The following is a 27,786-nucleotide window of genomic DNA, read 5'->3' as shown; positions in this document are numbered from 1 at the left end:
ATGCTTATCAAATCTCCATGGAGACCACACTTGACAGTAGGAGTTTTGGGCGGAGGGGACTCAGAGGAACACTACAGTGTTGAGACAGATTGGTCATTGGGGAGGAACATTGAATAGCCTATTCATATGTTCCAGAAATACGGATGACAGACTTGAGTGGAGCCTTTGTATTTATAGCTGCAGAAGAGATTCACAACATCATTGATGCATTGTTAAATCCGTCATCTCTCAAGAGATTGCAGTTTCATGAGCGAGGGAGGCGAACTGTCAAGCAAACTACAACTTGAGAACGTTTCCATGGTTGTTAGACAGCTGTTCTTTTAAGCTGTCAAGTCTTCTCTCACCTCTATTGGCCCTTTGTCCGAACATCCTGAAACAGAATTGGACTGGTGATCTCTCAATTGTCTGTTTGTAATGCGACCTATTGGGGCAAAGAATGGTCTGTGGGTGGATCATAGTTACGAGTGAGACTGATTACATAGCACACTTGCAATAGGTCTATCCTGCTTTGTGGGTCCAGGGCAGTGTATCTCACACACCCACTGGCGCTTCTTTCACACGAGGAGTATTGGGGAGCGTGGAAAGGGAGTGGCACGGCAGCTGAGCAGAGCAGCGGAGGGAGACAGAATCGAATACCGTAAACAAGCGGCTCGGCTCTTCAATTTTACTGGGTATAATTTTCGCATGATACAGAGCAACGCTTATTGCTAAACTGCCTTTAATTTGATAATTTTACACCTAAAACGGCCCCTTTAAAAAAAAGGTATTCAATGAAACGTTGCCTTCTCATGTATTTCTGTGCCGTTCCTCTTATGAATGAGATCTGATCATGTATTATTAGAACAATAGCCAACAGCGTCTGGAAGAAGAGCATTTTGTCTTCTTAAATTGTACAGTGACAGTTCTCGCTTCTGTTTCTACACTATACTATCAGCTACTCTGGTGGAATCCAGCCTCAACCCTTTTCATCTGCTGTGGATCCCCGACTGACTGCGCCGAGATGGGGGTAAGAGTTATTTCTATTGTGTGTAAAAATGCGTTTATGAATGGATAGCTGTAATAGCATATGAGACATGTGTAACTCACCTTGAAAGGGTTCAAATGTGGAAGAAACATCATTGGAATGACAGTAACCACTATTGGATTTCGATGGCTTGTGAAACTATTGCAAATTGCTGTGACTTTACTTGCATGACAGTTAAACGCATGAAGGGTATCTATTTCTATGTTGATTCAATGCAATTGGACGAATTGCAGTTCAATACATTTCATCGCTGTCTATTCTTCTGTTAAATCACATTATCCATGTCTGTGTTAAATAGAAACATTACTGACATTGTTCTAATCTGCTATCTGCACCGTTTTCCGAATTGCGCTCGAACCGATTCGCTGCGCACTTCCACTCTTCTCCTCTCCAGCCGTCAGCGGGTGCGTCATAATTTAGTTATCGGGAGAGGAGAATCTGGTCCCAAATTTTGATTATAAACTGGGTGGTTCGAGCCCTGAATGCTGATTGGCTAACAGCCGTGGTATTCCACGGTTATGACAAAACATGTATTTATGTTGGTAACCGATTTATAATAGCCACGCGGAATGCCTGGACACAGCCCTTAGCAGTGGTATATTGGCCTTATTGCTTAATTATATCACTAAACATATGTAGGCTACCGAGGGATGAACTCTGTTGGGCGATTAAGGAATGTGTCGCCGGTGTGGCAAAGGCGCGCAAATCTGTTCCTCGTGACAAATTGAAAACAAGCTGTTCGCCAAACCTAAATCCCAAATTAGCCAGATGTTTTTTGTCCATTCTCTACTTTTTTGGTATATACTCCATTGAATTTGAATGGCACATATACAAATTGTCAAGAATAATTACAATATTTAGGAATATTTAGGTCAGGCTACAGAAGAAAGGCAATGTGGATGCAGGAAGGATGCCTTATCCATCCTCTAAATCGGATGATCTATTAATAGGCCTAATTTCATTACATTATTAGCCTAGTTGTCATAATATTGTTTCACGTTTTGACCCCTTGACCTCCATGACTGACATTTGTAATTGATAAGGAGGCCACAGGGACAGTTCAGAGGGTGGGGGTGGGATACCAGATGTCAGAATTGGAATATTGGAATTGTTATCCACCACTTGTTTTATACCCATCCTACGGAGTCATATATTAAGTCACTGAAACTGTGAGAGTCGTTGGTTATGGATATACAGATAGGGAATTATTGGAGAGGTTCGGTTGGGGTACCAATCAACGCAGACAGTTGCTCCAAAATGGATGCCCAGTTCCCCCATGTTGATATGGGTTAGGGAGGTTGTCATAGCCTAATAATCAAGCATGCCAGTGACGGGTTGTAACAGAAAATCTTGCTTATTGCTATCTTCCATTTTGACTCGGTGTAGTGATGACACAGACTGCCAAAACCCAGTTGATTAGGCATGGCAAAAAGGATCAAATGTTCCTATTCATTGTTGTATACAGTGCGTTCGGAAAGTATTCAGACCCCTTGATTTTTCACTATTTTGTTCCATTTTAGAATAAGGCTGTAATGTATTTTAAAAACACAAAAAAAGTTATCCATCTACACACAATACCCCATAATGACTAAGCAAAAACCGATTTTTAGAACATTTTGGAAAAGAAACTGAAAGTTAACAAGTATTCAGACCCTTTACTGTACTTTGTTGAAGCACCTTTGGCTGCGATTACAGCCTCAAGTCTTCTTGGGTATGACGCTACATGCGTGGCACACCTGTATTTTGGTAGTATCTCACATTCTTCTCTGCAGATCCTCTCAAGCCCTGTCAGGTTGAATGGGGAGTGTCGCTGCACAGCTATTTTCAGGTCTCTCCAAAGTTGTTCGATCTGGTTCAAATCCAGGCTCTGGCTGGGCCACTCAAGGACATCCAGAGATTTGTCCCGAAGCCATTCCTGCGTTGTCTTAGCTGTGTCCTTAGGGTCGTTGTATCCCCTCAGCATGATGTTGCCACCATCTTGCTTCACCTTATGGATTGTGCCAGGTTTCCTCCAGAAGTGACTCTTGGCATTCAGGCCAAAGAGTTCAGTCTTGGTTTCATCAAACCAGAGAATCATATTTCTCATAATCTGTGAGACTTTAGGTGCCTTTTGGCCAACTCTAAGCATGCTGTCATGTGCCTTTTACTGAGGAGTGGCTTCCATCTGGCCACTCTACCATACAGGCCTGGTTGGTGGAGTGCTGCAGAGATGGTTGTCCTTCTGGAAGCTTCTCCCATCACCACAGAGGAACTTAGAGTGACCATCGTGTTCTTGGTCACCTCCCTGACTAAGGCCCTTCTCCCCTGATTGCCAGCTCTAGGAAGAGTCTTGGTGGTTCCAAGCGTCTTCCATTTAAGAATGATGGAGGCCACTGTGTTCTTGAGGACTGACCCTCTGGTTCTTGTTCACCTCCCTGATCAAGGCCCTTTTCACCATATTGCACAGTTTGGCCGGGCGGCCAACTCGGCCATTTTTTGGTACCCTTCCCCAGATCTGTGCCTCAACACAATCCTATCTCGGAGCTCTGACATGCACTGTTGACTGTGGGACCTTATATAGACAGGTGTGTGCCTTTCCCAATCATGTCCAATCAATTGAATTTACCACAGGTGGTCTCCAATCAAGTTGTGGAAACATCTCAAGGATGTTCAATGGAAACAGGATGCACCTGAGCTCAATCTGGAGTCTCCTAGCAAAGCGTCTGAATACTTATGTAAATAATGTATTTTAGTTTTATATTTGTCATAAATTTAGAATAAGCCTGTAACGTAACAAAATGTGGAAAAAGTCAAGAGGTCTGAATACCTTCCAAATGCACTGTATCCTTCCTTAAGCCGATGATGTCATGATTCATGGTTTGTGATGAAATTTGGTCCGTGCTATCCTGTACCCTTGGGACGTACCTACCCCCCTCTGAAGTTGACATTTAAAAGGGTTAAAGATCAAATTCAGGTTATGTTTACGGTTAAGTTTAGGGTAAGGGAAGCGACATCTCAAGGATTACGGATAGCACCGGCCAATTAAATTATTGGCACTGGCCAATACAGTTATTCCTTTAGTCGGCCCTAATTTGGGTCAACAGTTGATCTCACGGGATGCGTAGTAGGCCTTTCATCAGCAGTAGCAGTGCTTTGTTTGTGCTATAAGTTATTTCATATGCCTTGTGACCGTGATACATAGGCCTAAAGGCCGAGACAATTCAACCACACCTTTGTTTTATTACAAAACAGGATAGCAACCTCTGTCCGTTGAAGTCCACAAAGCATATTGCATGTAACAGACAGTTACATGACCTACAACGGACCTACAAATGGTCAAGCAAGTTAATGTTGCCAACATTTTCGGACCTCTAAACACATTTTTTATTTTTATTTATTTAACTAGGCATGTCAATTAAGAACACATTTTTTACTTACAATGATGGCCTAGTCCAGCCAAACCCGAACTACACTGGGCCAATTGTGCGCCGCCCTATGGAAACAACTATTGATTTATAACCAAAGAGAGTTACTGCAAGTCGCAAAGAATACAAGAGCTGCCTTCACTATTCCAGCACCATTTCAACTTGATCATTTCAACATCATCAAATCACCTCTACAGGAATAAATATCTCTCCGGGAAGAAGAAAGGCGGGGGTGTATGTTTCATGATTAACTACTCATGGTTTGATTGTGATAATATACAGGAACTCAAGTCCTTTTGTTCAACCGGACCTAGAATACCTCACAGTCAAATGCCGACCGTATTACCTCCCAAGAGAATTATCTTTAGTTATAGTCACAGCCGTGTATATTCCCCCCTCAAGCCGATACCACAATGGCCCTCAAAGAACTTCACTTTATGCCAACTGGAAACCACATATCCTGAGGCCGCAGGTATTGTAGCTGGGGATTTTTACAATGCAAATTTGAGGAAAACACTACCAAAGTTCTATAGTACTCGCCCTGCTAAAACACTCGACCACTGCTACTCCAACTTCCGGGGTGCCTACAAAGCCCTCCACTGCCCTCCCTTAGAAAAATCTGATCGACCCCATTTTGCTCCTTCCTTCCTATAGGCAGAAACTCTAACAGGAAGTACCTGTGCTAAGGACTATTCACCGCTGGTCTGACTAATTGGAATCCAAGCTTCAAGATTGTTTTGATTACGCGGACTGGGATATGTTCTGAGTAGCCTCCGAGAATAACAAACTCAGTCACCAGTGTATTTGTCTATCAGGAAGTGTATATGGGTTGGTGTACCCACTGTGACTATTAAATCCTACCCTAACCATAGGGCGGCGCACAATCGGCCCAGCGTCGTACGGTTCTGGCCGGGGTAGGCCGTCATTGTAAATAATAATTTGTTCTTAACTGTCTTGCTTAGTTAAATAAAGGATACATTTAAACTTTTTATTAAAATGAACCAGAAACTGTAGATGGCAGCATTTGCACAAAACTGAAAGCGTGCACCACCGCATTTAACCATGGCAAGTTGACTGGGAATATTTTTTATATATTTTTTTAACCTTTATTTAACCAGGCAAGTCAGTTAAGAACAAATTCGTATTTTCAATGACGGCCTAGGAACAGTGGGTTAACTGCCTGTTCAGGGGCAGTATGACAGATTTGTACCTTGTCGGCTCGGGGTTTGAACTTGCAACCTTCCGGTTACTAGTCCAGCTCTCTAACCACTAGGCTACCCTGCCGCCCCAAGGCTGAATATAGTGTAGTTAGTGTAGTATAGTGTAGTTATCAAATACCAACAGTGTAGTTATCAAAAAGGCACAACGTCAGTATAGAGGCAAAGTGGAGTCGCAATTCAACGGCTCAGACACAAGACGTATGTGGCAGGATCTACAGACAATCATGGACTACAAAGGGACTATTTCTATTACAGTGTATTGGATTACTGTCATTCATATTCCAGGTGAAAAAACCTTTCCAAACCAAACCTTCGTATCATAACTTCTAACTGCTACACACAGCCTACATCAGTGTCACCATAATAGCTTACGCCATAGCTAGTCAACATAGCTACTGGAACTAAAGCGTTTGTAAACCTACTACAATATGCAGTACAGTGTACAGTCAGCAAGCAGTTTAGCAGCGGGCCCCGGTGGCAAGAAATGTATAAAACCCAAATCTTACCTTGACTTGGAAGAGTTCCAGTGTTAACATAGCATCCCTCTCTGTTTGAGCCGGGTGTTTGTGTAGGCTAAACTAGCTAGCTGCATTCACTAGCTAGGTTAAAATGAAAGTAAAAAAATACAACAAAATATAGATAGTGCTCTCTCCCTCTTGCTTCTCCTTCATTTTTTAAAGGAATGACTTTGTTCAAAACTGTTCAACTATTGTCTTTGAGTCAACTACTCTCTTTGAGTCAACTACTCACCATATTTTATGCACTACAGTGCTAAATAGCTGTAGCTTATGCTTTCAGTATTAGATTCATTCTCTGATCCTTTGATTGGGTGGACCACATGTCAGTTCATGCTGCAAGAGTTCTGATAGGTTGGAGGACGTTCTCCGGAAGTCGTCATAATTACTGTGTAAGTCTATGGAAGGAGGTAAGAATCATGAGCCTCCTAGGTTTTGTATTGAAGTCAATGTACCCAGAGGAGGTTGGAAACTAGCTGTCCTCCGGCTACACCAGGCCTGGGCAATTCCAGTCCTCAGGGGCCTGATTGGTGTCACACTTTTCCCCCATCATCCTTAGCAAACACATCTGATTTAAACTAATTGCATTTTTAACTGAAGATCATGGTTAGTTGATTATTGGAGTCAGGTGTGTTAGCTGGGGCTGGGGCAAAAGTGTGACACCAATCAGGCCCCCGAGGACTGGAGTTGTATCTTTGAATCTCTTTCATTGTCTCTTTGAATCTCTCCCAGTGTCTCTTTGAATCTCTCCCAGTGTCTCCTTGAATCTCTCCCAATGTATCTTTGAATCTCTCTCAATGTATCTTTGAATCTCTCCCAGTGTCTCTTTGAATCTCTCCCAGTGTCTCCTTGAATCTCTCCCAATGTATCTTTGAATCTCTCTCAACGTATCTTTGAATCTCTCCCAGTGTCTCTTTGAATCTCTCCCAGTGTCTCCTTGAATCTCTCTCAATGTATCTTTGAATCCCTCCCAGTGTCTCTGAATCTTCCCCAGTGTTCCTTTGAATCTCCCCCAGTGGCAATGTCTAGTCTTGGATCAAGCGATGAAGACTGTAATTCAACCATGTGAAATGTGATTACCTTGTAGACTAGATGGATACAACATGAATGTATCAGTGACCAAACCCAAAGTCTGCTCATAGTGTCTTTTACTGTCTTACTGTGATTAAAGTTCAGACGATAAATTGCCTTTTGTGTGTTTTAGGGCCGTAAACACAGGCACATACACTGAGTATACAAAACATTAAGAACACCTTCCTAATATTGAGTTGCACTCCCACTTTTGCCCTCAGAACAGCTTCAATTCGTCGGGTCATGGACTCTACAAGGTGTCGAAAGCATTCCACAAGGATGCGGCCAATGTTGACTCCAATGCGTCCCACAGTTGTGTCAAATTGGCTGGATGTCCTTTGGGCGGTGGACCATTCTTGATACACACGGGAAACGGTTGAGCGTGAAAACCCCAGCAGCGTTGCTGTTCTTGACACAAACCAGTGCGCCTGGCACCTACAACCATACCCAGTTCAAAGGCACTCAAATTTGCCCATTGACCCTCTGAATGGCACACATACCAGTGGAGGCTGCTGAGGGGAGGACGGTTCATAATAATGCCTGGAACGGAGCGAATGGAATAGCATTGATGTATTTGATACCATTCCACTTATTACGCTCCAGCTATTAACACGAGCCCGTTCGCCACAATTAAGGTGACACATACACAATCCATGTCTCAATTGTCTCAAGGCTTAACACAATCCTTCTTGCCTTCATCTACACTGATTGTTGTGGTTTAAAAAAAAAAATTCTCCCCAATTTCGTGGTATCCAATTGTTTTAGTAGCTACTATCTTGTCTCATCGCTACAACTCCCGTACGGGCTCGGGAGAGACGAAGGTTAAAAGTCATGCATCCTCCGATACACAACCCAACCAAGCCGCACTGCTTCTTAACACAGCGCGCATCCAACCCGGAAACCAGGCGCACCAATGTGTCGCAGGAAACACTGTGCACCTGGCGACCTGGTTAGCATGCACTGCGCCCGGCCCGCCACAGGAGTCGCTGGTGCGCAATGAGACAAGGACATCCCTACCGGCCAAGCCCTCCCTAACCCGGACGATGCTAGGCCAATTGTGCGTCGCCCCACGGACCTCCCGGTCGCGGCCAGTTATGACAGAGCCTGGGCGCAAACCCAGAGTCTCTTAACCACTGCTCCACCCGGGAGGCCCCATCTACACTGATTGAAGTAGATTTAACAACTGACCTCAATATGGGAATATAGCTTTCACCTAGATTCCCCTGGTCAGTCTGTCATGGAAAGAGCAGGTGTTCTTAATGTTTTGTATACTCATTGTATAGTATTTAGACATACATTATAAGAGGCATATAAACACATACAGGCGAATATAAGGCACATAGTATAACACATTTAGTATCATGGACCATTTCTCCTCTAAGGACGTTTTCAGGACTTGCTGTGGTCTGTGGTCTCTCTGACCATCACGGCACCTGGGGCCACAGGGCCACCGTCATGTGCTTTTCATAGAAACGACCATGTGAGGTCCCTCTCACTGTGGCGCTGTACTCTCACAAGGCTTGTATTGTCCATGACGAGAGAAAGAGGGAGACATTTAAAGAGAGTGTGGGAGAGAGAGAGATGAAAGGAGAGACAGAAAGAGTGAAAGAGAGGTTGGGTGTGGAGGGAGTAATTGAGAGAGGGAAGGGTAGAGGAAGGAACCATGCTTGGGTGCCTTTGCATTATGTAGGCAATCACTGACATACCACTGACTGTAAAATAGGGACCTTGTAGGAGTCTTAAGTGTAAGCAGCAGGAGGCAGGCGGGTAGAGGGGGTTCGATTTATTTACAAAATTGAGCTAATGTTCCAAAGCGATGTTTATCACTGTACATATTTACAAAGTTCAGACTTCAACCTTCAATGTTTAAAATAAAAAGCCTTCAATCAGGTCAAAATAAACTGTCTATACCACAAAAGACAGGTGGGATATACCTGACTCGAATGCAGACTTCCTGTTGCGATACCAAAACCGATCTGACAAGAAAATCCCCAAATGGGCGTTTACTGTCAATACTGTAGACTTGGTCACTCCTTGGACCAAACCATGTCAAAATGAAACACATTTGAATGTTGGGAAACATTAAATTGGGGGAAATAAAACACTCTCAAATTTTGGGAATTTGGAGAGCTCACTACCTATAGGAGACACCTAGTGAAGTAAAGTAGCCTAGTTATAAACCATAACCAATAGATCTTGATTTGAAAAACCTTCCATTCTGGACCATGTTATACATTTCCTGGCTGTTATAATTTTCATCATTTTCATGTGGAATATACAAAGCTAGAGTGGCAAATAATATTTATTTAGTTGTGGCTTAGCAAAACTCAAAGTTACTAGGGCAGCATTGACACGTTCAAAGCCTAAAATTGTGGATTTAGGATTAGCTGACCCACAGCTAATTAACCCAACCTTTTTCTATGTAGAATATGTCAAATATGGACTGGTCGGGGATCTGTTTTCTCTCTGTGTTTGTCTTTCAGTATGGACGGTCAGACAGCTACCGTGTGGCCACCACAACAGAGAAGGAAGAGAAGGAGTCCCCCAAGAAGGCGGACTCCAAGGCGGACAAGAAGACCAAGGACATGGATGAACTGAAGAAGGAAGTTCCCTTGGTATGTAGTGCATAATTCCTACTTCCTGTTTCCTGTCCATGCACAGTACCCTAGAGCAGTGTGTCCTGGAATGTTGCTAATTGGAGACCAATTTTAGTCCAAAGTGCTAATCTAAGGAGGAAGGACCCTGGTATAATAAAAGGTTGAGAAACAATATTCTAAAGAGCACCCACTGGGTGGCGGGTAGCCTAGTGGTTAGAGTGTTGGGCCAGTAACCGAAAGGTTGCGAGATTGAATCCCCGAGCTGCCAAGGTAAAAATCTGTCATTCTGCCCCTGAACAAGGCAGTTAACCCACTGTTCCTAGGCTGTCATTGTAAATAAGAATTTGTTCTTAACTGACTTGCCTCGTTAAATAAAAACACTTTTTTTTTTATTCAACCAATGTATTCCCAGTGGGCAGTCTTTGTGTATTCTGTTTGCGACAACAAAAAGATAACTTCTCAAATGATTGGACTAAGGATTTTGGTAGCATGTATTCCTGAAAATCTTTTTTATTGGTGACAGTAAGTGATTCTCATGGGTGTCAAAGGATTTTTTTTTGTATAAATAGTTTGTGTTTAGAAGCAAAGCCAATGTAAACTAGTCCTGTTTGAAGAGAATTTGCTCTGTTATGAGGTATAACGTGTACGCTGGAAGTCGGGAAGCAAGTACAGGGAGTGCAAATGTAATAATATATCGAACATAGCACAAAACAAGAAACACGAAATGCGTACAGACATGAAACAGAGTCAATAATGCCTGAGGAAAGAACCAAGGGGAGTGACAGATTATAAGGGGAGGGAATCAGGAAGGTGATGGAGTCCAGGTGAGTGTCGTGAGGCGCATGTCACGGTCATGAGGAGAAACGGACCAAGGCGCAGCGTGATTGGAGTTCCACATCTTTATTTTAGTGAAACTTAAACAAACCAAGAAACAAACAACGACCGTGAAGTACCGTAGTGCTACATGCACTCACTCAAAACAATATCCCACAAAGCAGGTGGGAGAAAGGGCTTCCTAAATTTGATCCCCAATTAGAGGCAACGATTACCAGCTGCCTCTAATTGGGAAACATGCCAATCAGCAACATAGAAAATAACTGACGGGACTGGACACCGTGCCTGGACTGGGCATCGGCACAGAGGAAGGCTCCTGCCCTGGAGCGGGACTGGACACCGTGTCTGGACTGGGCACCGGCGCAGAGGAAGGCTCCAGCCTAGGAGCGGGACTGGTGAGGCACACGTGGAGCTAGCACAGGACATACCGGGCTGGGGAGACGCACTGGCGGCCTGGTGCGTGGAGCCGGCACAGGTGGCACCAGACTGGTGACACGCATTTCAGGGACACGCACTTCAGGGGTCGAGTGCGGGTAGCTGGCACACGACGTACCGGACTGGGAAGGCGCCCTGGAGGCCAGATGCATGAAGCCGGCACAGACTTCACCAGACTGCTGACAGGCTCTTCAGGTCGAATGTTGAGCAGAACACACTTGATCAACATCTCTCTCATCTCTCCCAACTTCTCCATCCCTGACGGTCTCTGGCTCTTCAGGGTGAGTACGGGGAGCTGGCACAGATGGCACCGGACTGATGACCCGCTCATCCACTCTCCACTGCTCCGCCGACCACCCCTCGTGCCCCCAAAAAAAAATCCATTCCAATCAGCAACATAGAAAATAACTGACTAGAACACCCCCCTAGGCTCTCTATGGTCAGGGCGTGACAGCGCAGGTGCGCGTAACGATGGTAGCAGGTGTGCGTAATGAGACAACTGGCGACGTTGAGCACCGGAGAGGAGTAAACGCGACAGTACCCCCTCCCCCTCACTGACGCACGTCTCTAGAGGACCAGGAGCAGGCCGGTCGTTTCTACTGAGGCACGGGAGCCTGACGAGCTGGCTGAGGCACGGGGAGCCTGCCGAACCAACTGAGGCTTGAGAACCTGATGATCCAGCTGAGGCATGGAAGCCTGATGATCCAGCTGAGGCTTGAGAACCTGTTGAGCCAGCTGAGGCATGGAAGCCTGATGATCCAGCTGAGGCATGGAAGCCTGATGATCCAGCGGAGGCATGGAAGCCTGATGATCCAGCTGAGGCATGGAAGTCTGATGATCCAGCTGAGGTATGGAAGCCTGATGATCCAGCTGAGGCATCTCCTGTTGCTTCGGCAGCGGCACTTGGATCCGACGTCACCAGTAAAACCAAAAATCCCTGTTTTCTCTTAGTTAAGCGTTATTCTATAACATGTACGCAGGGAGTTGGGAAGCACGTATAAAGTGTACGCTGGGAGTTGGGAAGCACGTACAGGGAGTGCAACTTTAATAATAAATCGAACATAGTACAAAACAAGAAACAGAAAAAGTGTACAGACATGAAACAGAAACAGAGTCAATAAAACCTGAGGAAAGAACCAAGGGGAGTGACAGATATAGGGGAGGTAATCAGGAAGGCGATGGAGTCCAGGTGAGTGTCATGAGGTGCAGGTGCGCGTAACGATGGTGGCAGGTGTGCGTAATGATGAGACAACTGGCGATGTCGAGCGCCAGAGAGGGGGAGCGGGAGTAAACGTGACATGAGGCATATGGCCAAACCATGAGAATATGAATATCCCTCTGAAACACAGCCGTAAAATGTCCCCAAGCTCTAATCACAATGTATTTGCAAATATTTAGTTAAAACTAGAGTTTTATTCAATGTTTTTAACTTTTTTTCTTTTAGACGGAACACAAGATGTCCATCGAGGAGGTATGCCAGAAGTACGCTACTGATATAGTCCAGGTAAGTTCATCACCTCAAGAGTTTTCTCAAAACCTGTGTTGTGGCTTTTAAAATGAAATATATTGTAACCTTAATAGTAATATCAGTTATCACACAAAATATCTAGCTAGCCAACAACCACATCACAAGGTTGTACCCTTTTAACAGCAATCCTTCCTCTCTCCCTCCTTTCTCGCCCCCCTGCTCAGGGTCTGACCAACGCTAAGGCCGCTGAGTACCTGGCTCGAGACGGTCCCAACGCCCTCACACCTCCCCCCACCACCCCCGAGTGGGTCAAGTTCTGTCGTCAGCTGTTCGGTGGCTTCTCCATCCTGCTGTGGACTGGCGCCATCCTCTGTTTCTTGGCCTACGCCATCCAAGCCGCCACCGAGGATGAGCCCGCCGGAGACAATGTGAGTGACAGACACACACAAAATGGCCACCATCATCACTTGGCAGGGGATAAAGGGATGCAAGGGTATACATGACCTTTTTGGTTCAGCTTAATGTAGTGTTTCCCAAATGTAGCATTAAGATTCAACTTGTGGGGATGTGGCTGATTCCTACTTGGCACTAAAAGATTTGTCAAACTCAATTAAGTGTCTAGTGGTCTACTGTTGATATGAGTCAATGTCCAATGTGTTTCTTAGATCCAGCTATATGCCTCAACCAACCCCAAATGAATGGGAAATATAGGCACGGTCTGAAATGATAAATGGTTAAACAATATTTATGTCTCTCTCTCCTTGCTCTCTCTCTTCAGTTGTACCTGGGTAATACTAAATGAGGCATTTGAATTTCAATGAATTTCATTGAATGTATCAATGATTTATTTCCTATCCTATATATTTCCATTAATTCAAATTCAAATAATTCTGCATCCCGTTTACTATTTCAATTCAAGAACTGAATTGGAATTCATCAGCCATTCTCAATTCAATTCTGAATTGACCTCAACCCTGCATGGCATGTGGTATTTTAGATCCAGCTATATGCTTCAACCAATCCTAAATTCATTAAAAAGCTAGGCACCATAATAACACAATCAAACAATTAAGTTCGATTTTTTTTCCCCCCAGCAAAAACTGTGAGAGTTCCTACAATGTTAAATAATGTTCCAATTGAGCCCTAATTTGGTTTTCAGATAACATAGCATGACAACACCTCATGAATGCTGGTAAAATGTTATTTGATAAACATTAGTAGAAGGACATAATGGTTGTAAAAACGTTTGTTAAAATGTTCCAATACTGTTTGTTTTTTTACATTGTTTGCTGGGTTCTCTCTCTTCAGTTGTACCTGGGTATCGTTCTCTCGGCTGTGGTCATCATCACCGGCTGTTTCTCCTACTTCCAGGAGGCCAAGAGCTCCAAAATCATGGAGTCCTTCAAGAACATGGTGCCGCAGGTAAACAAACCTCTTCTTTAGTGCATGGCTTGGACTGAAAAAGAATACAGTTCTTATTTTGGTTGCTGGTACTGATTATAATTATGTATAGGAGCTCCACAATACTTTTGAGCTAATATTCTATAAAGGGAACAGGCACTCAAGCAGTAGAACATTTGAGGTGCCAGTACTCAGCTCCGGTGAGCTCCTGCCCAAGTCAAGCACTGCTCTTCGTACGTCCGCGAGCGTTTCAAAATAAATGTACACATACATGTTATTCAATCATTGCACCCATAATGCTCGCACGCCTCACGTCTGCATGGCCAGGTGCTAAAATAGAAATAGGTTCTATTTGTGACGCTCAACGAGCTGTAAGTCCGGCCTCTCCCATTTCTTCGTTGGTGTTTAGGAGCATATACCCACGTGAGTGATTTGAAAGATAAACTGACATCCACGCTCCAGTCGGTTGTAGTAATGCACCGTAAAGTTGGTTGCCAACCTCCATATAAAGTTCAAAGAAGTAAATAAGAAGCCTGAGGAAGGAGGAGCGATGACAAAACGGTAAACCAAATTCCTTTCTCATCTGTGGATTAATTGTCGGAGTAGAGGACCTTGTGCATTTCAGGTAAAATAACAACCCAATGATTATATCCCAGGGCAAATTAGCTAGCAGCAGCAAGGCTAAATTGCTGTAAATGTTTAACACTTTTCAACCTGTCCCCAGATGAATATAATTAGTTCAGAGTTTGTTTTGATATTTCAACCTGCGTGTCCTGATCGTGTCTGGTGTAGGGGGTACAAAATCAACATGCGATTTGACGACACACACAGGTGTCCTGTTTGGTCAACATGTTAGATCTCCTTACCACCCCATATCCTACAATACCACCACCAATACCAATTTGGCCCTCTGGTGATTTGCCGAGTTTTCTGAATCAAAAACAAATAAATAATTTTTTGTTTGTTTTTTGTTAGACATAAAAGAGTGTAAAAACACCAGCAAATCAACTCCAAGTGATTTAGATTCTGGAAATCTGTTCCAAAGTATTCCCACACGTAATATAGAGATATATATGTTATCGTTTGACATTTTTACGTTTTAGTCATCTGTTTGGGCTTCTTGCGGTCTACAAATTATTTGTAATTATGCTCCTGACCCTCCGCTCAAGAAAAAAATCGGCCCGCGGCCCTGACCATAGGGCTCAGTGTCTATAATCCTAATTCCAATCCTATTAGTCCCATCATAAGTGTTTTACAAATCTTAATCCTAACTTGTTTTTCCTAGATGACTATGGGTGGGGTAGTTGTGGCAGTGACTCAAAATAACCTGTGACCCTAATCCAGATGTTCCCCCCCCCCTCTCAAAACACACGTAGCCGACATTGTTGTGGCCATTGTATCTACGGTCAGTTAGGGATTAGTCTATTCTACATCTTCGCCAGTGAATAGGATGCATGTTGTCTTTCAGTGGTGAGTTAGTAGCCACACAGACATTGTCTCATATGATCAGTCTGTATGCAGTTCATTCGTCTTGTCTATCCGCAGTCCGTCTATGGTCATTGTCAATGGTTAGTCAGTTACTTTAGTCTATTATTCATCTGCCAATCTCTATGCAATTGCATAGTTATAACATAATAACCCATCATTACTGGTTAGTTTATGGTCAGTGATAGTGTGTCGTTTGTCTGTGATCAGTCTGTGGTTGCTAGTGAGTTTTACTGTTGCCCCAGTGTTACACCTGTATTTATAGCCAGCTAATGGTTGGCTTATGGTTCCTGTTTCACCATTGGGGTTCCTCTGTCTGCAGCAAGCGCTGGTGATCCGTGAGGGTGAGAAAATGCAGATCAACGCTGAGGAGGTGGTGGCTGGAGACCTGGTGGAGGTGAAGGGAGGAGACAGGATCCCCGCTGACCTCAGGATCGTCTCTGCTCACGGCTGCAAGGTAAACGCACACACACACACACAGCATATGTTTTACTGTTGTTGTGGGGACCTAAAATGTATTTACATTTAAAGCCCTATCTCCTAACTCTAACTCCTAACCCTAATTCTAACCATGACCCTAATTGTAAACCTAACCCCTAAGCCTAAAATACCCTTTGTCCTCGGGGAACCCCCCCCACACACACACACACACACAGCTCACATTAAAATATAGCACACACTCGCACAACTACACATTTGACAAATAAGCTTTTTCAAATTGTAAACAAGTTCCCTGGATTGTGTCCTTTTCCTATAGGTGGATAACTCCTCCCTGACAGGCGAATCAGAACCCCAGAGCAGGTCACCTGACTGTACCCATGACAACCCCCTGGAGACCCGCAACGTCGCCTTCTTCTCCACCAACTGTGTCGAAGGTAAAATCGTGTTGGCAACTGCATCCTCCTCATCTCCATCCTCCTCTTGACCCCTTTCCCTTTTCTCGTTGCCATCGCCATAATCCTCGTTGTCGTCGTCATAACCGGCATTCCCCCCGTCGCTCTACTGTTTTCTCTCTTTCCTTCCCTCCCTTTCTCTTTATCCCCTGAACAGGTAGGAGGGGAACATTGTGGCTGCCATAGCAACAAGGCACCCACCATTTTAACAAGCACCCTACCCAGCGCCCACACACACTCTGTCTCTCTCTCTCCTGCTTTCTTTACACCCTCTTTTCCTCTCGCTTCTTTCAATTCCCCAGGTGCCTTTTCCTTCCCATCTGTCCACATCTTTTCATCTTTGCGAACACTCCGTCTGGTGTCAATATTACCGCATCCTTTCCCTACGGCTCAGCTGGTCTAGTGGTAGTGTCAATACAGGACGACATACATAAACGGCTACGGTCTAGATTCAATCAGATCCGCGTTAACCCGCGGCAGCCGGCAACGGCATAGCCTATCATAGCCTTTGTTTTTCGTTTAGGCGGCGTCGGAGTTGTAACTGTGTTGGAGCTGTCGAATCCACAAGCGGCCCCATCGAGGGTCATTAGTAGAAATCCCATGCAGCCGTCTTACATTGTGATCTACACCTAGATTAGTCTGATATAAATCCTTATTATTTTGTTTCATGATTTTTCAATGTGAGTGTCATTATTTCTGTATAGCCTACACTTTCTCTTTGTAAACTTCTGACACGGGTGGGAAGGGTGTGGCTTCGTGACAATGACCACAAGAGCAGCTGCTCACCGATTTTGACAGTTCCAATGCAGTTACACCTCTGACATCATCGCCGAAACAAAAAACAATAATATGCTATGTTTTTGGTTCCGGCAGGTTAACGCTAATCTGAGTGAATCTAGGCCATCGTTGTCTGATGGAGCTAAGGCCTCTGGTTACCTGTGGGCCCCAAATATATTTCACCTCATAGAAAGGTATATGCTGCCCCCATGTGGCCGGGATGGTGTATTGCACCTGAATTGGTGGCAACAAGAAAAATGTCAGTGTTATTTGAGTAAAGAACACTTCAGCAATTCCCTATTAGAATTTTTTTTTAATGATTACTTCAGGACTATTCATTATAAAGGAGTGTTAGACAAACTCTTCTTAAAAACGTATGATTTAATGGCATGCCGAGTGGCGCAGCGGTCTAAGGCACTGCCGTGACCGGGAGTCCCATAGGGTGGCGCACAATTGCCCCAGCGTCACCCGAGTTAGGGGAGGGTTTGGCCGGGTGCTTTACATGGCTCATTGCGCTCTAGCGACTCCTTGTGGTGGGTTGGGCGCCTGCAGGCCTACTTCAGTTGTCAGTTGAAAGATGTTTCCTCCGACACATTGGTGGGTCTGGCTTTCGGGTTAAGTGGGCGGGTGTTTAAGAAGTGCGGTTTGGCGGGTCATGTTTCGGGGGATGCATGACTGGACCTTCGCCTCTCCCGAGCCTGTTGGGGAGTTGCAGGAATAAGACAAGAATGTAATCATGAAATTGGGGAAGAAATGACGGCAACAAAACATGATTACAAAAAAACGTATGATTTGCACTCAAACTCAGTTCTTTACACTGAATGGGGGTAACGCACCATCATTTTACTCACCATGATACCACAAATGGTATTACAAATATAATATATACTGTAACATGTAAGTCAAGTCATCTAACTTCCTTCTCTCGTCCTCACCGTCACCAGGCACGGCGCGTGGCATCGTGGTGTGCACCGGTGACCGTACCGTCATGGGCCGTATCGCCACCCTCACCTCCGGCCTGGAGTCGGGCAAGACCCCCATCGCCAAGGAGATCGAGCACTTCATTCACCTGATCACAGGCGTGGCCGTGTTCCTGGGCATCACCTTCTTCATCCTGGCCGTCTGCCTGGGCTACACCTGGCTGGAGGCCGTCATCTTCCTCATCGGCATCATCGTGGCCAACGTGCCCGAGGGCCTGCTGGCTACGGTCACTGTGAGGGGATATTTTGGTGGATTTTTATGTTTTGTGCTGTCGTGTGATGTGGGTTTGGAAGGGGTAGTTGGGGGTAGTGAGGAGTGGAGTGTGTGTGTGTGTGTACAGACGGACGGACGTGTTTAACTACTCACAAGAATAGTAAACAAACAAACATTTGACCAACTGGGGCTAATGTTATTTCTAGGGGGTTTAGGCTTAAGGGATAGGGTTAGGGTTAGGAGCTAGGGTTAGGTTTTTGGGTTAAGGTTAGGGTTAGGTAAAGGGTAAGAGTACGGGTTAGGTTTAGGGTTAGAGGTCAGGGAAAATAGGTTTTTGAATGGGACTGAATTGTGTCCCCCACAAGGTTAGTTATACAATACTGTGTGTGTGTGTGTGTGTGTGTGTGTGTGGGGGGGTGGGGGGGGTGTAGTGAGGAGAGATGTGTGTGTGTGTGTGTGCAGTGAGGAGAGGTCTGTGTGATGTGCGGAGAGGTGTGTTTGTGTGTGTATAGTGAGGAAAGATGTTTGTGTGTGTGCAGTGAGGAGCAGTGTGTGTGTAGTGAGGAGAGGTGTGTGTGACTGTGTGTCTATTACTCTGTGTGTTCCATCTCTGTCTGTCTGTCATTGTCTCTTACTCTGTCTGTCTGTCTGTCTGTCATTGGCTCTTACTCTGTGTGTTCTATCTCTGTGTTAGTATTTCCCTGTGTCCCGGTATCGTTGTGGAATTATGCATCTCTCTATCTGTCTTTTGTGATGGTTGTGGTGGTGTATCGTATCTCACTCTTTTTCTCTTTCTCTCCATAAAAGGCAGCCCATTGTGTTTTGTGTACCTGTATCTTTCATTTTTCTCTCCTTCCCTCTCTCTCTTTTTCAGGCTGTTTCTTTTTTCTCTCCTTCCCTCTTTGTGTTTGTCTCTCTTTTTCAGGCTGTCTTTGCGCCTCGGTCAGTGACACCCCCTGGTTAGTTGTCTTCTATGACAGCTGTTAAGAGAGATTGACATATGCTAGGCTAATGTTAATATATATGCTAGGCTGATGTTAATATATATGCTAGGATAATGTTAATATATATGCTAGGCTAATGTTAATATATATGCTAGGCTAATGTTAATATAAATGCTAGGCTAATGTTAATATATATGCTAGGCTAATGTTAATATAAATGCTAGACTAATGTTAATATATATGCTAGGCTAATGTTAATATAAATGCTAGGCTAATGTTAATATATATGCTAGGCTAATGTTAATATATATGCTGGGCTAATGTTAATATAAATTCTAGGCTAATGTTAATATATATGCTAGGCTAATGTTAATATATATGCTGGGCTAATGTTAATATATATGCTGGGCTAATGTTAATATATATGCTAGGCTAATGTTAATATAAATGCTAGGCTAATGTTAATATATATGCTAGGCTAATGTTAATATATATGCTAGGCTAATGTTAATATATATGCTAGGCTAATGTTAATATATATGCTAGGCTAATGTTAATATAAATGCTAGGCTAATGTTAATAGAAATGCTGGGCTAATGTTAATATATATGCTGGGCTGTTGCCACTCTCACTGCTTGGCTAGTTGCCTGTGTCGGCCATGATATTTTGAAAGTAGCATGATACACCGGCGCCCGCCTTTTCGCTGCTTTTGCTCTGCTTGGCTTTCCTACGCTTTCTATCTTTCTGCATTGCAGCGCTGGGCTGTGAAATATATTTGAGTATTTTATTTGACTCTAGCACATTTGAATGTAGTGGAGAGGTGGGGATGTGGACTGACAGGGGTTTACACAACTCCAGGTCTCAAGGGTAGGTGTTTAGCTTTCTTGTATTGATTTGTCATGGTTTTACTTATCTGTAGACACAAGTAAGTTGTTGATTGGTTTGAGGGTCTAGGGCAGGGCTGCCCAATCCTCTTCCTGGAGATCTACTGTCCTGTGGGTTTTCAGTCCAAACCTAATTTAGCATATCTCATTCAGTTAGTGAAGGTCTTGTTGAGCAGCTAATTAGTAGAATCAGGTGTGTTACATTAAGGTTGGACTGAAAACCCACAGGACGGTAGATCGCCAGGAAGAGGGTTGGACTGAACCCACAGGACGGTAGATCTCCAGGAAGAGGGTTGGACTGAAAACCCACAGGACGGTAGATCTCCAGGAAGAGGGTTGGACTGAAAACCCACCGGAAGTAGAACTCCAGGAAGAAGGTTGGGCAGCCCTGGTATAGGGCGTCCACCCCTGGAGTTGTGCACCCCATGACTTTACTTTTCTGACTTGGTACTAATATTTTATTTTATTCTCTCCAATTCTCTCTCTCCTACTTTGTCACCCGGTCTTCTTTTCCCAATCCCTGTTGCATTCTCTCTCTCTCTCTTTGTCTCTCTCGCTCTCCTTCTTCTTCTTCTTCTTCTCTCTCGCTCTCTCTCTCTCTCTCTCTCAGGTGTGTCTGACCCTGACCGCTAAGCGTATGGCTCGTAAGAACTGCCTGGTGAAGAACCTTGAGGCTGTGGAGACCCTGGGCTCCACCTCCACCATCTGCTCTGATAAGACTGGTACCCTGACCCAGAACAGGATGACCGTGGCCCACATGTGGTTCGACAACCAGATCCACGAGGCCGACACCACAGAGGACCAGTCTGGTAAGAGAGAGGGGTTTAAGTTCACTGAACTCATTTATGTCCTTACTATATAATAGCAAAGTAAATATATCTTGGCTTTGCATATCGTGATCACAGTTATTGAGATGGTTGCAACGGTTAAGGTGATTTAGATAGTCTTGTATATTGATTGTTCCCTCCTTGGAACTGACTGGAATTAGATATCATTTTGCAAACCGGCATAATGTTTGGCCTGCTGAGGCACCCGAGCCAGAAGTTTTAGACCACTGTGTTAGTGAATAACTAGGCCATCAAAGATTGGCCTTATGTTGTTTGTAACGTCTTATACCAAAGGCTTTGCATTTTTAATGATAGTAAGTTTACTTATGCAGGCCTTGATGAAGGCTTCAAGGCTGCCTGTGGGCACATGAACACAACAACCATGTGTCTGTCACTAAGAACCCCCCCTCTCTCTTCTCCCCAGGCGCCTCCTTCGACAAGAGCTCGGAGACGTGGTTGGCGCTGGCGCGGGTGGCTGCCCTGTGTAACCGGGCGCAGTTCAAGGCAGCTCAAGACCAGCTGCCCATCCTGAAGAGGGACGTGGCGGGCGACGCCTCCGAGTCCGCGCTGCTGAAATGTATCGAGTTGTCCTGCGGCAGCGTCAGACAGATGAGGGAGAAGAACAAGAAGGTGGCCGAGATCCCCTTCAACTCCACCAACAAGTACCAGGTGAGTGAGCAACATGGAGCACAAGCGTACACCCTGGATCCTGTAGGTGTCAAACATCTCATAGTGGAACAGATTCCACCTATCTATGTGATCTTATTCATTGTGGTATAAAGGTCTAAACTGATCCTGAATCAGCTTGATACATACGGACCCAGTTCTAGAGGTGGGTCTGACCTGGGTCTGGGTTAGGGTTGAGGGTTAGGGTTTAGCCGGGGTGTAGACATGAACCTAGGTTTAGGGAAAACAAGGGTTTGTATAAGAGGCTGAACACAAGTGTGTGATTGTGCCTCCTCCTCCACCCCCCACCACCCACCACCAGCTCTCTGTGCATGAGACGGAGGATGAGAACGACAACCGCTACCTGCTGGTGATGAAGGGAGCGCCAGAGAGGATCCTGGACCGCTGCTCCACCATCTTGATCCAGGGCAAGGAGCAGCCCATGGAGGAGGAGATGAAGGAGGCCTTCCAGAACGCCTACATGGAGCTGGGAGGACTGGGAGAGAGAGTACTCGGTGAGAGAGAGTGTGGGACAGATGAGAAGAGAGTAAGAAATGGGAACCTAAAGAGGCATTTCAGAGCGCATATACAAATAATAATACCAATCTAATACTGTCCCTCCCCAGGTTTCTGCCACCTGTTAATGCCTGAGGACCAGTACCCCAAGGGCTTTGCCTTTGACTGTGACGATGTCAACTTCACCACAGAGAACCTGTGCTTCGTGGGCCTCATGTCCATGATTGACCCTCCTCGTGCCGCCGTGCCTGACGCCGTGGGTAAATGTCGCTCCGCTGGCATCAAAGTCATCATGGTGACCGGCGATCATCCAATCACAGCCAAGGCTATCGCTAAGGGCGTGGGCATCATCTCCGAGGGCAACGAGACAGTGGAGGACATCGCCTCCCGTCTCAATATCCCCGTCAGCCAGGTCAACCCCAGGTAAGAGATATGAGGACGGAGTGTGTATGGGTGTGTACCAACACATACTGCATGGAATATGTCTCTTTCACACAAGTCAGTCACTCTTTCACAAAGTCAGTCACTCTTTCACACAGTCAGTCAGTCACTCCGTCAGTCAGTCACTTTCTGCATTTCTGTGTGTGTGTGTGTGTGTGTGTGTATCAGCGATAGCAAACATACGCTCTCTCACTCACCGTCTTCCTGCGTGTGTTTTTTCCAGGGATGCCAAGGCGTGTGTGATCCACGGAACAGACCTGAAGGATCTGTCTCAGGATCAGATGGATGAGATCCTGAGGAACCACACTGAGATTGTGTTCGCCAGGACCTCCCCCCAGCAGAAACTCATCATCGTGGAGGGTTGCCAGAGACAGGTGAGGCACACACACACACGCACACACACACACACACACACACACACTTCCTACATATTCTGTTATACAGTAGTAGATAAAGAGGAGGCTTTTCATAATATTCACCCCCCCCTTCCTGCCTCTCAGGGTGCCATTGTGGCTGTGACTGGTGATGGTGTGAATGACTCTCCCGCCCTGAAGAAGGCTGACATCGGCGTCGCCATGGGGATCTCCGGCTCAGACGTGTCCAAACAAGCCGCTGACATGATCCTGCTGGACGACAACTTTGCCTCAATCGTCACCGGAGTGGAAGAGGGTGAGAGAGATGGAGGGAGGGAAGGAGTGAGGGAAGAAGAAAGGGAGGGTGGGTAAAAAGTGGATATTAGCAGGGAGGAAAAAGGGTAGGGGCGGATAGAGGTATACATATGTTGAATCTTAATTAGATCACCCTGTGGCAGGAGAACTTTCATGCAATACAGGAAATGTAAAACTTGTAATGTATTTGAGGTTTTAAAAAGGCTTCTGAGGTTTTACATTTCAGACTTGATTTTCCCTTACGAAAAATGTATCATCCAATACAAAATGTTTGATGTTTTCCTGTGACTGCAGGATTATTTTCCTGCTGTATCAAACTGGCTCAAATTAAGATCATACATCTGTAGGGAGGAAGAAAACGAAGGAGAGAAAGAGGGTGGTATGAATGACAGGTAGGATGGAGAGAGTTAAAAAAAGGTCAGCGAGAGGAGAGGAAGGAGGGGTAATGGAATATTGGGAGACGAAAGAAAAGGTGCTGGTTAGAAAGGTAACTTATCTGTAATATGAGCCCATTGTTTGAAAATAAAATATATAATGATGTCGTCCTGGGGTAGCCTATACAAGCCCTTTCTCTTGTGTCCCTCCAGGCCGTCTGATCTTTGACAACCTGAAGAAGTCCATTGCCTACACCCTGACCAGTAACATCCCTGAGATCACCCCCTTCCTCTTCTTCATCCTGGTCAACATCCCACTCCCCTTAGGGACCATCACCATCCTCTGTATCGACCTGGGAACCGACATGGTGAGATGCACACACACACACACACACACACACATGCATGGCTCACGAACACACAGGCAAATTGTAGTTTGTTCAATTCATACACTATGAAGATTAAAAATACAATTTGAAATGAAGGTCGTCTTATCCAAGTGTGTGGTTTGTGTGGTTTGGTCTGTTGTCCTTTGCACCACAATGTGAGGCAGTGTATTGATATCCACTGTCTTCTCCGAACCCTAATTTATGTCTACAGGTGCCAGCGATCTCTCTGGCCTACGAGGCAGCAGAGAGTGACATCATGAAGAGACAGCCCAGGAACCCAGCCAGGGACAAACTGGTTAACGAGAGGCTGATCAGTATCGCCTACGGACAGATTGGTGGGTCTTTAAAAGTCTATCTCTGTGTTCAGGTCGTCAGTCTGTGTTGGATTGATTCCCGGCCTAATTCTAATTCTATGGGCATAGTGGATAAAACTAACACATCTTCCTCTCCTCCCTCTGTCTCTGTAGGGATGATCCAGGCTCTGGGAGGGTTCTTCTCCTATTTTGTGATCCTGGCGGAGAACGGTTTCCTTCCCTCTTTATTGGTGGGCATCAGGCTAAACTGGGACGACCGTTCGAACAACGACCTAGAGGACAGCTACGGACAGCAATGGGTACGCTAGATTGCCTCTTTTTTTTCTCCGTTTTCATGTTTTTTTCCCCTTCCAGTTTCTTTCTTTCTTTTTTTTCTTTTCTCGCTCGTCTTTACTCACTCACTTTTACCACTCTTTCACCTTATTTTCTTTCATCCAGTCCTTATTAGTCTTATAAAATGAATTGCTTTCTTGGTCATCGCGACAACTTTCCACTTAGTCATTACCACCACTTTCCACTTAGTCATCACCACCACTTTCCACTTAGTCATCACGACAACTTTCCACTTAGTCATCACCACCACTTTCCACTTAGTCATCACCACCACTTTCCACTTAGTCATCACCACCACTTTCCACTTAGTCATCACCACCACTTTCCACTTAGTCATCACCACCACTTTCCACTTCGTCATCTCTACCTCTGCTCTCGTTCACTCTAACTCTCCTCCGTTGTGATTTTCTCTCCCTCCCATGCCAGACCTATGAACAGAGGAAGATAGTGGAGTACACCTGTCACACAGCCTTCTTCGTCAGTATTGTGGTGGTACAGTGGGCTGATGTCATCATCTGCAAGACCAGGCGCAACTCTGTCTTCCAGCAGGGCATGAGGTCAGAACCCTTTATCTTTGCGTCTGTCATCTAATGACACAAACTTTAGCATGACTAAATAACAGACCTCTTCTTTTCTCCATTTAGGTAAACCATGTGTTTTGTAGGGTCATGAAGCCCCTCTACGTTATGTCATTCATAGCTAGGATAAATGTTGAGATTAATTCTTTGTTTGTTTACAGGAATAAGATCCTGATATTTGGGCTGTTTGAGGAGACCGCTCTGGCTGCCTTCCTGTCCTACACCCCAGGCATGGACGTGGCTCTCAGGATGTACCCCCTCAAGTCAGTACTGTACACCAGCCTCTCTGCCTTCATTCCCACACAGCAACAGCACCCTCTACTGAGTGATGTTTATATAGCAGTTACTTAACAGTAATGTACCAATGTGTGGACTGGAGATTATGTCAATCCATGAATGGGGAGGGGGGTTAAACTGAATGGCACTCTGGATGTAACTAAAATGTGTATTTTTCTACTATGTTCTCTCCACCCATCTCTTTCTCTCTCAGGCCCAGCTGGTGGTTCTGTGCGTTCCCGTACAGTTTCCTCATCTTCGTTTACGATGAGATCCGAAAACTCATCCTGCGTCGGAACCCCGGAGGTACTACTCTCTCACAAACACACTTAGTGTACTCACACAAATCTATAGCACAATGTACTACAGTACCCATAATATCATTTACTAAGATAGAACCAGATATCTTTTACAGAGCATTGTGGGTACTGTTGTACATAATGCTACTAAATCCTACATGCACAAACCCACGCAAACTCACATACAAACATGTAGAAAAGACATGCACGTTTGCATACACTAAACCAGGGTTCTCCAACCCTGTTCCTGGAGAGCTACCCTCCTGTAGGTTTTCGCTCCAACCCCAGTTGTAACTACACTGATTCAGTTTATCAACCAGCTAATTATTGGAATCGGGTGTTCTAGATTAGGTTTGGAGCAAAAACCTATTGGACGGTAGCTCTCCAGGAACAGGATTGGAGAGCCCTGCACTAAAACCATCTTAGGGGAATTCAAGTTTCCTTTGATACAAATGTTTTCTATTTCAATAAAAAAAAGATTTCTTTCTTTCTCTCTGTTCCCTTTCTATTCTGTTCCCTTTCTATTCTGTTCCCTTTCTATTCTGTTCCCTTTCTATTCTGTTCCCTTTCTCTCCAGGCTGGGTGGAAAAAGAGACATACTATTAAATGATCAAACCATTCTTCTCTCCCCCTTCCTCCCCTAAAATGCATTCCCCTCTTCCTCTCCTCCCTACCCATCCCTCTAATCACATACCAACCACACGAGAAACCACATCTGAAAACTCCTCCGTTCCCCATCCTGTATGTTCCTCCAACATCGCCTTGAGGAACAAAGAACCAACTACAGAGAAGGAGAGGAACGGGATGATCACGCCAAATCCCTGCGCCCCTCTCTGTCTCGCTGACTTTTTTTTCTACCCAAAGACCACAGCATAGTCAATACTGTCAATACTGTTTACTATACTGTTATAATAACACTGTTCATAAATGTGCTAATACACTAATGTACAAAATGCCGGTGTAACTCGTCTCTATCAATAACAAAATGGCGGCTGCATCTAGATCCCACGGTGAGCGCTGTGGCGTCGTTGTCACCCGTTCTACCCTGACGTCCCCTCTTGACACTCTCACTCCTTCCACCAATCTTCGACTTAACGTTCCCCTGCCGCCACTCCCGTAAACGTGGAACACTCCCTCCCTCTACAGGGGGAAAAAATGTCCCTCCTCCTTCCTGTTCCCCTCCCCTCCCTCTTCCTCCTGTTTTGCCAATGTTGTTGTCTAATATTAGAAGACTTGAGTGTTTTATTTTTAAACAATAGTTCCTAACATTTCTGGTGTTTCTTTTTCTTTAATGCTAGCAGCGGCTCTGAGAGCTACTTGTCTGTGAGAACTGTGCGACCTCCCCTGTCCTTGTAAACTTCCCCCCCTCACTCCCCCCAACTCACCCCTGTTGGAAAAAATATAACATTCTTTCTGTGTCCTAGGAGAAAGAAATTTCTCTCCAATTTCATTATTTAAATAAGTGAAAAATGGAATTAAGCACTGTACCGTACATGCAAAACAGCAGCAAAACAATTTATAAAAAACAAGGATCCCCCCCCTTGTTTTTCAGTTTGGTCGCAGTTAGTTGTTTAGTATGTGGGGTTTGGCAGAGAAAGACAAGACTGTAAATACAATACTGTAAATACATCTTTCATACTATCAATGCTCCTGATACCACTTTAAGGCAGACAGAATGTCTCGACTTACATACCAGGGGGATTGAAGGGTTGTCTGCAATGAGGTGCGTTGGGAGCGCCGACAGTGAGTGAGCAACACTTCTTACTACACTTATTTTCACACAGCACACAATTATGCTGCTCTACCCACTCACTCATCGTGGTTGGGCAAATCAAATGTTTAAAAAATACAAAAAGGCCATAAAGAAAAATAAAATCATGGAAATATGCTAATTAATAATATAGGTATCCAGTCACCACCTCTGCAGAATTCATCTGGGCATAAATGAAGATGCTCACA

The 27,786-nt window shown here is 44.9% G+C and overlaps 1 protein-coding gene across 3 annotated transcripts; it reads left to right on the top strand.

Moving 5' to 3' along the window:
* Positions 1–124: 124 nt before the first annotated feature.
* LOC112233288 (sodium/potassium-transporting ATPase subunit alpha-3-like) lies at positions 125–27,456 on the top strand. Of its 3 annotated transcripts, none has more exons than XM_042310002.1 (22): positions 125–671; positions 935–1,006; positions 9,718–9,849; positions 12,545–12,604; positions 12,793–12,996; positions 13,877–13,990; positions 15,777–15,911; positions 16,212–16,329; positions 18,069–18,337; positions 20,757–20,955; positions 21,398–21,642; positions 21,962–22,154; positions 22,266–22,578; positions 22,820–22,970; positions 23,097–23,265; positions 23,852–24,006; positions 24,239–24,362; positions 24,495–24,640; positions 25,101–25,231; positions 25,414–25,515; positions 25,743–25,834; positions 26,405–27,456. In XM_042310002.1, exons 2-22 carry the CDS (start codon positions 1,001–1,003, stop codon positions 26,431–26,433), a joined length of 3,087 nt encoding a protein of 1,028 aa, XP_042165936.1. In that variant the 5' UTR covers positions 125–671; positions 935–1,000; the 3' UTR covers positions 26,434–27,456. The 3 variants fall into 3 exon arrangements, with proteins under 3 accessions (XP_042165936.1, XP_042165937.1, XP_042165938.1); XM_042310003.1 differs by having other exon boundaries at positions 125–763; XM_042310004.1 differs by lacking the exons at positions 125–671; positions 935–1,006; positions 9,718–9,849; ... (4 more) ...; positions 16,212–16,329; positions 18,069–18,337 and adding an exon at positions 18,928–19,277.
* Positions 27,457–27,786: the final 330 nt, after the last annotated feature.

The sequence above is a fragment of the Oncorhynchus tshawytscha genome, linkage group LG31, assembly GCF_018296145.1.
Source record: "Oncorhynchus tshawytscha isolate Ot180627B linkage group LG31, Otsh_v2.0, whole genome shotgun sequence".
NCBI lineage: Eukaryota > Metazoa > Chordata > Actinopteri > Salmoniformes > Salmonidae > Oncorhynchus > Oncorhynchus tshawytscha.
The sequence above is the reverse complement of the archived record's forward strand: the minus strand, read 5'-3'. Positions and strand labels throughout refer to the sequence as shown.

Bases quoted from the DNA above. Each gene is read 5' to 3' on its own strand.
- LOC112233288 (XM_042310002.1), top strand. The intron at 12,997-13,876 runs GTGAGTGACAGA...CTCTCTCTTCAG, and splicing joins ATGAGCCCGCCGGAGACAAT to TTGTACCTGGGTATCGTTCT. The intron at 24,007-24,238 runs GTGAGATGCACA...TTATGTCTACAG, and splicing joins TCGACCTGGGAACCGACATG to GTGCCAGCGATCTCTCTGGC.